This window comes from Corvus hawaiiensis, chromosome 2 (genome assembly GCF_020740725.1).
Source record: "Corvus hawaiiensis isolate bCorHaw1 chromosome 2, bCorHaw1.pri.cur, whole genome shotgun sequence".
NCBI lineage: Eukaryota > Metazoa > Chordata > Aves > Passeriformes > Corvidae > Corvus > Corvus hawaiiensis.
This window is the reverse complement of record NC_063214.1, coordinates 84,702,255-84,711,517: the sequence shown is the minus strand read 5'-3', so window position 1 is coordinate 84,711,517 and position 9,263 is coordinate 84,702,255. Positions and strand designations below refer to the sequence as shown.

Sequence of the window (9,263 nt, the reverse complement as noted above, 5' to 3'; positions counted from 1 at the left end):
AGAGGAGAGGAGAGGAGAGGAGAGGAGAGGAGAGCTGTTCACTGTCCTTCTGTTTTCTCCTTCCACTCTCTTCTCAGCAGCCCCTTTTTACTACTCATAGTATTTCCCCTCATTTGTTCATGCTCTCTGTCCTATCTTCCAACATCTTCCAGTATCCAAACAGCCCACAGAGCTTCTAAAGGGGAGAGGGAGAACACAGGCATCAGCTTCCAGCTCTTCCAGCGCTACCACTGCCACGCGTGGCTGCAAACGGTCTGGGCTCGGCTGGTGCAGCCCTCCGGCAGAGGCCAGGGAGGACTGGTGAAAGGGCAGCTCTCCCTGGGTGGGCCTATGGAGAGCATTGACTGGCCCTGCTCAGGAGCCGGTCCGTATGCCCATGGCAGTGTTGTCCACTCGGCTGTGCAGCAGGTGCTTTGTGGGGCTGTTTTAGCACTCCCTCTCTGGGAATTTGTGGTACCTGGGAACCCCAGTCCCAGCCCAGGACTGCACCGTTCATGGCATCACCATACCGTGAGACATACGGTGCTTGCCTCTGCCGGGCCAACTCCCATACCTCACCAGAACACTCTCTAGGTCTGATGCCAGCAGGTTGCAGAAAGAAACACCCCTCGCGGGCTGACTTAGTTCGGGACTGCGTTGGTCATTCGTGACCGTTGAGAGCATGGCATGGCCGAGATGGGCAAGAGCCACACTTGGGGGAGGGACAGACTTCAGGGCCCAGGGCACTTCGGGTGAGGGGGACAGGGGTGCACGCTGGGCGGCCAGCCCCGGGGCAGCCCGCCCGTCCTGCCCGCGGGCGGTGCCGGGCCGGGCCGCACGTGGCTACGTGACGGCGATCGGGGCCGGCGGGGCTCGGCGGCTCCTCCTCCCCCGGCGCCCGCCGGCGACTGGGCGCCGAGGCTGCGGCGGGCGGCGCGGGGCGGGGGTGCTGCCTCCTGCGCGGCGGAGCGGGCGCAGCGGCAGCCGGGGCCGGAGGCGAGCGGCCCGCGCGGGCGAGGGCGGGCGGCGGCGCGGGGCGGCGGCGGGGGCTGCGGGGCATCGGCGGGGGCTGCGGGCGGGGTCCGCGCCCGCGGCCGGCAGCGGTCTCTGCGCCTCAGCCGGGCTTCGTCGGGTGCTGGCGGTGCGCTCTCCCGCCGCGGGGCTGCACAATGGCAGTCGTTCAGTAGGATGGATCCTGCCGTGGCTTTTGTTCTGCAGATCCACCCATCCTCCTAGCAGTCAAGTACCAGGCTATGGTTTTCTCTCTGGGGATCTTTCTTCCGCGTTTTGCCGGTGTCTCCGATGAGGTTTTGGCCTCGGCTGGGATTTCACTACCTTACTTTTCGTTTGGCTTCACGCTGAAAAAAGGGATTTCTTACATTTGCTCTCCACGCTTTTGGTTATAATCCAGTGTTGCTCTAGAGGGAACAACCGTTCAGCCTGGCTGAAAAAAAAGCATCCGTTGAAAAGTCTCAAAGAAATATACCACGTGAGGAAAAAAAACTGGGAGAAGATCGGAATATAATCGTTTTTTCTATGATAAAACTGGTGCCCCTCTTCAGGAGAACTGATCTCAATTTATTATTATGCAACCACAAGGATCTCTTCTTTCTCAGGGTGTATAAGCTGCTGGATTGCTTTTCGCCCAAATCAATGTGGTTTCTTTGGAACATTTTCAGCAAAGGATCGCATATGCTGCAGTGTCTTTGTGGCAAGAGTCTTAAGAAAAACAAGAACCCAACTGGTAAGCAATCCATTGCAATGCGTTGTTTTTCTTTAATGCTACCCTGTCTGTTGCTCGCCGAGGTAGATCTGCAATCCTGCTGAGGGGAGAAGGGGGGATATATCGAGGCCAGCACGGACATGCATGTGCATACGTGTATGAATAAGCAAGGAACGGTTTGTATTAGCTTCAGCCCCTGTCACCACCAAAAGGGGTAAAAAAAATAATATCAAAGGCCATCCTAGCCCAGCTATTTCCAAGGAGGAAACTTTTATATCACTACCCTTCTTGAGGGGAAGCTGGTGGAGCTCCCCCCTTCCGACCCCGATGCAAGCCCCTCGTGGAGACCCCCAGTCAGTTTTGGGAAGAGGAGACTGGGTCTCCTGTGCTGGTGTTAGCCGGCCCTGCCTGCGGTGGGTGAGTGTGCCGGGGCTCGGGTCCTGCACAGCACTTTCTGAATAGCTTGCAGTATGTCACCCCACACGCACACACACCCACCCACCGCCTCGCTCGGCTTTCTAAAGGCAGACACCCCCCTCTCCCGGCCTGGGGGCTTCCCGTTGTCACTCACCCCCGGCACTCTAGGCCGGGAGGGTGGAGGGTGCTGAGGAAAGGGGGTAGACACTTTCTTGGGGCTTGCGCCCAGACGGTAACTCAGCCAGCTATGCCGAGTGACAGCAGCAGCACCGCCGGGTTGGCTGCGCCGCTCCTCCGCCTCTCGCTGCCGGGATGACCCCTCTGTGCCACACGCCGGTGTCTCTGCGTCCGTCTCTATGTCTGCCTGGCAGCCGGAATCATGCGCTTCGGTTCAGCCCGGCTCCGAGGGGGAAACTTGCAGTGCATTACATAAGAAATGCAAATGCAGGTGCTCTGGGCCGCCTGGTCCCTGGGGGTCACGCTGCTGCTGTTGCATCCCTCTTGCTCGGGGCGTCCGTGAGGCCAAGCCCGCGGCTTGGCGAGCAAGGTGGGCGAGAAGGGATGCTCGGCGGGCGGGGGAGCCGGGAGCTTTTCAGGGGAAATACCGGCTCTCCCCGCCGGCCTCTGGTCCCCCGCTCAGCCTGGCTCGCTCACCCCGGCCGGCAGGTTGTCTGCCAGCACTTGCGTGCCTGGGGAGGCGAGAGCCGCCGGAGCCCAGGCTGTGAGGGGAGGGATGCCGTGTGTGCGCGCTGGTGTGTGTGTGCCGGCTGCCCTGCAGTGGCAGCTCCCGAGCAGGAGGCTCCTGACGCTGGCACTGCAGTGTAGTAGATCATAGGCTCTCGTTGCCTCTCTGACACCCCAACATCAACAAGCAGCAGCGCTGGCAGCCCGCACCCCTCTCCTTAAAGGCAGCCGGTGTGCCGGCTGCTGCTTTGCCCAGCCCAGGTCCGGTGCAGAGTCGAGGTGGGCACCTCGGCGGATTTACCCTTCCCCGCCCCCGGCTTCCGTTTGCCAGCTCGTCTCGCCCCTTTCCCCCCCGCCGCTGCCGCAGCAGTGAAAAGCAGACACTTAGCATACCAAAGAGGCTGAAATGCCCCGCCGGAGGCTGCGCTCAGCCTCCCGCAAAGTGTCCTTCGCTTCACTCGTCCCTCAGTACTGCAGCCAGCCGGGGGTCACTTCCCAGCCGTGTGCCCCCCCCCCCCGGGTGGGATGGGCCACCCTCTCGCAGCCCCTGGGGACGCCCCTCTCCGCCTGCCCGGGCCGCGCTCGTGGGGGCCGTGACCGCGGGGAGAGAGCGGAGCGGCGGCGTGGCCCTGCTTGCCCTGCCCGCTGCTGTGGCTCCGCAGCCCCCGGGGGGCCGGCTCCAGAGCCCTGGTGCTCTGGGCAAGAGGCGATGCTCCTGAGGAAGGGATTTGGTGGGGGGGGAGAAGAGGGGGCTGGTGGTTTCTAGACCTTTCAGTTTGCATACCGGGGGGTGAGGTGTATACCCCTCCACAGACACACACCCTCGTCCTCTCCTAAAGAAAGATTTCCTTGCGGAGGGCCGGCTGTCAAGACATCGGCCCCTGAAGCCGAGTTGTGTCCCTCGGAGCACCAGGCAACCGCAGCACAGCTTTCCACCTCCCCGGGGACTTTACCGCACTTACTCCCTCTGCACGGGACGAGAGGATTTGGGTGGCCGGAGCGGCACTATGCTCCGCAGCCACTCTGCCTGCGAAGGGCTGGACTGGCCCGAGGAGGGCTGACCCCCTCTTCTGAAGGAGTGGGGGGAACACGTTTAAGCAAGCGAGGTGGGCAGGGGGAGGGGAGCGGGCTGGGGGCGCGGAGTGGGGCCCTGGTGGGGGCCACCCCTCCGGCCCGGTCCGCGGTCTCACTCCCCGCCCGCACACCCTGCGCTGATCTGCTCCGCTCCGACTTGATCCCGTCAGAGCAGCCGGGACGCTGAGCGCAGCCGAGCTGCACGCCCCGTCCTGGCACCCCGTTCCGGGAGCGCCGAGCTGCGGCTATGTGTCTGAGGAGGCTAATAATCTGCTTGGCCGGATTAGCTGGTAGCTCGGTCACAGGCGCCGTTGCTCTGACGGCAGATCATCTCCATTCAGGCTGGGGTGTCCCGCGGGAGCGCAAGGAGCCGGTGCCGCGATGCGCGGCCTCGCCTGGTGCCCCCGGGCCGTGGGGCTCCCCGTCTGCGGCAGCCCGGAGACCCCTATCCCCGCTGCGGCACGGGGTGCCGCTACCGCCTCCGGCCCCCTTGGCCCGCCAAACTTTTCGGGAGCCGCTGGGCTTTTTAGTCTCAAAAGGCATCAAATGAGCGAGCAGCTGCCGCTGATCCAACCGTGCGGAAAATCCAGCAGGTTGGGCAGCAAACGCTGGCTGTAATTGCAGTTTATTTAGCTATTTTCGGCCTGCTGCACTTTTTTTGTCCCTTTCGAGAGTTGGTCTATTTCCAGAAACGGGCCTGGGTGGCTCCTTTCCAAATGTTCTCTGCTTTGCGTTTCCTCCGCACCGCTGGCTGCAGCCCCCCTTCCATGTGCGGACCCTCTCCCGGGCTCCCCCGCCGTCCCGGGGGGCCTCGCCCCGCCTGCACCGGTAACCGGCACCGGTCGGAGCTCCAGAGAGTGGGGCAAGAGCGCAGGGAGGGTTGGGGAGTCCGAAGGGCTGTGTGTAAGTCTCTGTCAGGGTTGCATCAGGAGGCTTTGGTTTATGGTTGGCTGAAACCCCTTGGTTTAAAATTTGTTATCCTCAATAGAGGAGCCGTGTTTGATTGCTCCAATTATTTACCTCTTTATATTTCTTCATAAGGAGAAAAACTTTGGGAATCAATAGGTGTTGCTGATTTTTTTTGAGTGTTCCTGAGTTTAATGGTACCAAAACTAATGAAGCCCCACATATCTGCAGCATCCTGTCCCTCATGAAAACGTTTGCCATGTGTCAGGTTCCCTGGGACTCACTTGCTTTTGCAATTATTTCTATCTAACTCTGCCCTTCCTGCTTGTCATACACATAGAGAGGACTTCAGAAAGTGCAAGACCAAAGGGACTTTTTCTCACAAATAGTTAAAAAGTTCTCCAAACCATAAGCCCTGAATCAGGGCTTGTTATAATAAGATACTGTCCTCATGGCTTTCCCACCAGCATCTCCAGGCTCCAAACTGGGTATCTTCAGCTGGGGAATGGCAAAGTCATGGGGAGAGTTTGGAGCCTGAGGAGAAGGGGGCAAGGAGATTATCTCTGGTTTCTTTTTGAAGCAAGTCCAGCAAGTGAATAGATTTTTTTTTCCAAATGACCAGTGTTTGGGTGCGCATGGGAGGTGTGTTGGCTGGAGTACTAGATGCCCCCATGGCGAGAATTGCTATCACATTTCACTCCTGGTGGCAACCCAACAGACAGAGGATGGATCAGGTTTCCTCTCCATTCATTTCCAAGGAGAAGCATCTCTGCAACACAGTCAGGAATGTTGACAGGAGAGTAGATGGCAATTGGCATTACTATAAATATATTACTGATGGAGGATTTAGTTTAGGAAATTAGTATCAATCTCACATCAACTTCAAATGCAAAAGCTATTTAAAAAGCAGTACGTCTGAAATCCAGGCTGCAGCTGAACTGGAATCTTTGCATAGTTGCATAGTCCCATGTTAATTTCCTTCTCCATAAAATAGTTTGGCTGGTATTTCATGGTTGCTAACAATTTTGAAAAAGCTTCTAAGCACAGCCATGCGAGGATCTTGAAATGGAAGCTTGTGTCCTGCCCATAAAATATAGTGTATGTGTCTTTATCTGAATTCTGATAAAGTTTGGCCTCCCCACTGCTTTTCTTACTCATAGAAAACAAACCTCCCACCAAAAGGCAAAGACAGTAAGAGCTGTGGGATCAGGTCCTTGAAGTTTCTCTCATGTAGGTCTGAAAAGCAGCTCTGACTGCTTAATTTCTATAATGGAAATTAAGCCATGGTCTGTTTCTCTTGCTCAAATGTAAAACTGCCTATTTACATGTATTTCACCTATTGAAGTTTTGTCCTCTATGGAATACATTTCCTGAATTTATACAAATTTAATTATTCTTGATCAAATTAAATTGCATACTCTACTTATTAAGGGGTGAAATTTATGCCTGCTCATGCATCTTGCTACTGTAATAAAATGTTTGCACCTAGTTCAATGTCTGCTAATGACAGGCCATTTATAAATGAATTCAAACATAAAAAGGATGATTTAGGCTTACGGAAAATATAAAAAATGTATTTACAGATATCACAGGTTAAAATATTTATGTGTATGCATTTTTCATTTGAGCTTCATGTTTATTCTACTTAACCATCTCGGATTATGCTAAGTATATTAATTTTAAGCTAAAATTCCTATTTACTTCAAATTTTAAAAAGGAATGATTTAGACATTCAGAATTTGTCCCTTTGTAAAGATTGTCTGTCTAGGAAATGCCTATAAAAATATAATCTGGACATGAGAGAGTTGCTTGAAACTGGAAACCAGTTTTTCAAGAGGACTTCATAAATCTAGAGAAATGGGAATCAGGCTGTTACATTGACTCTGAGGGGGAATTTTGTTGCTGGTGGGCTCACTACTGAGGTTTTCATAGGAACAATCAACATGTAGGATAAAATGCTCTGAATCTGGATTGCAGATGGTAAATGAAATGGTTGTGTGCAAATTAAACTCTGAATATTTACAGATGTTTGCCAAATGTGCCTGTAAACAGTGAGTCCTGCTGGAGCATGTTTCATTCAGTCAAGGATGATCTTGTTGCTTTGGGAGCAGTGATTTGTTTCTATACCTAGTTCTGGTTTAGATGGCTTTTGTGATTTTGGACGCCCTATTACTTACCTATGCCTTCCCTTCCTGCTTGTTAGAAATTTCAGGCAATGTCTGAGCATTGCACAAGTGTGCTGTTGGCCCTTTTGTTTGTTTTTTGCATTTCAGTGAATGATAGCTTTTCAGAGATAAATTGCTAGTTTCCTGAACAGTTTACTGAGTAACAAAACATTGAATTATCATAAAATTTTACAATCTCTGTTGTGAAAAAAAATTGCTGAGGTGTATCACGAGGCTTGATGTACAATTAATGTATCCAAGAGCTACTTGCCACTGTACCGAAGGAGTGTATATGTGTTTATAGCAGAAGAACAGTTTACCTGGAAATAAACTTTGTAGGACTGCACCCAAGTTTAGTTCAGAAAGAGACCCCTTCTTGCACAGGTGGTCCTTCTATTGTCACAGCAAATGAAGCAGGGAAGGATATCTTTTTATTTGAGATCATACAATAAAGTGTTCAAAAGAGTATATTCACCTTCAGACCAGCTATTAAAAAAAATATGTATTGTGTTCTTGAAGTGGATCCTTACAGTAGATCCACCCAGAAGTACTGAAAATAATAATTGCAAAGGGAACTGCCGGTGTTTAGCACCGTGGTGGACTGAACACACAGCAAGCAAAATATAAGCGATGTATTCTTTTCAATATACTCTGCAGCAAAGAGATATAGCATGTGAATAACTAACAAAGTTGTTGTCTAAAACAGGAGCACACTGACTCTGAAGAACTTTTTAAGGGCAAGACCTCAAAAATCATTAACTGAAAGGCATTTAATGGATACATGGAATGCAGATTTGGTGTATTTGTAGCATATGCTGTTAGAAGCACTCATAAATAGTAGCAAGGAAAGTAAACAGTTGCTGATGAAACAGCACTGAGAAGTCAGAATAATAATATCTGTAGTAATACCTGCACAAGTCAGATTAATAACATCTTCTGCAGTAAAATTCAATGCACTAGTTTAGGTACCATACTGTGGTGAACATAATCAAAATTTTAATAGTTTTTGAGTTAATATTGAATGGTTTTGTGGGTCAAATGACAATAGGTAGCACACAGTTGCTGACAGAAATTGATAGTCTAATTTTAATGTCTGTATTTTGTCTTTTCGCTCTGACACCTGCTTATTTGACTTTCAACTGGAAACAGCATGAGGACTGGCACTGAACGAGTTTAGTGCTTGCATGGAGTAGACACTCTCTTGGAAATTACCTGGCTTAATCTTTTTGTGGCACTAAAATGTACCTGATCCTGTCAGACAGTAGAATGAAACCAAGGTTAAACATTTTAATTCCACTGGAATTTTTTGGTTTTTGCTCGAGGACAGTGATACAAATAAACTGTAATCCTCTATGAAAAACAATGTTCTGAGGAGATTCCCGAAAGACCTGTATTTTACTGAGCTGAGAGAGGAATAGACTTTGCTTTTCACTAAAAATTTATCATGTCATCCGTGTTTTTTTTGTTTATGGCTTTGACATCTGAAAGGATAAGAACATGGTGAAGATACAGAATGTGCAGGACTTGTGCCTCAGCTGTTGAGCATGTCCTGTCTCCATCTCTGGGTATCAGTTGGTGTGAGCAAAAATGCAAGATATGAGCAAATCTTTGGGTTTGATCCTTCCGCTAATTTGTCCTCTCAGTTTTCAGCTGTCACTGGACTGTCTGAAGTCAGAGCTTGTATTCAGGTCACTGTGTGTAGTAGCTTCTGAAAGAGCTACACAACTTTAGTTATCAAACAGCATTTCTATTTTGGGCATCAAAAAGCTTTGCATGGCAGCAAGCTCCACATAACCACGTGCTGTGTGGAAAGGATGTGGAGGAGTTTGCACTTTCTGTGGGTACTCCTTGGTTCTTCTGCTGAAAATCAGAGGCTAACACTGCTATTCCTGCTCCTTGTTTGTGATTACTGTTTATGGAGAGCTTTTCAGGTGAAAAGCACTTCTTTTATGGTGACTTTTCCTTCCTTGAACTGTCTTGAAATCCTGGACATTTCTGTCATCTTGGCTCCTGTGTGGTATAACTTGCGTTTGCTGACAGTATAGGCTATCTTTGACTTTGGAGGAAAAAAATGAGGCAGCAGCTGACACGTCCCCTTTGCATGAGCTGCTTTCGTCCAGCTAGAAGAAGTTAATTTCTATGGATTTTCTAGGGCTATGGGATAAGGAAGTATCTCCTGAAAGGGGCAAGTTTTCACAATGTCCTTTCTCATGAGGGAAGAAGTGGAATACTACTCCCTTGAAGAAGCTTTTAAAGAATTAAGCTCTAGTGTGACTGAAAACTAGAATTTTGTACTGTTGTTGAATGGTTTGAAT

General features: G+C 51.0%; 1 protein-coding gene across 3 annotated transcripts in view; it reads left to right on the top strand.

Moving 5' to 3' along the window:
* Positions 1-1,040: 1,040 nt before the first annotated feature.
* FGF14 (fibroblast growth factor 14) overlaps positions 1,041-9,263 on the top strand; it is a 383,911-nt gene continuing 375,688 nt past the window's right edge. For 2 of the 3 annotated variants that reach the window (XM_048295902.1, XM_048295900.1), the window contains exon 1: positions 1,041-1,723. In XM_048295902.1, the coding sequence (XP_048151859.1) occupies positions 1,516-1,723 (208 nt within the window). In that variant the 5' untranslated portion in view covers positions 1,041-1,515. The remainder of the gene's footprint in view (positions 1,724-9,263) is intronic. The other variant, XM_048295903.1, reaches the window with a different exon arrangement.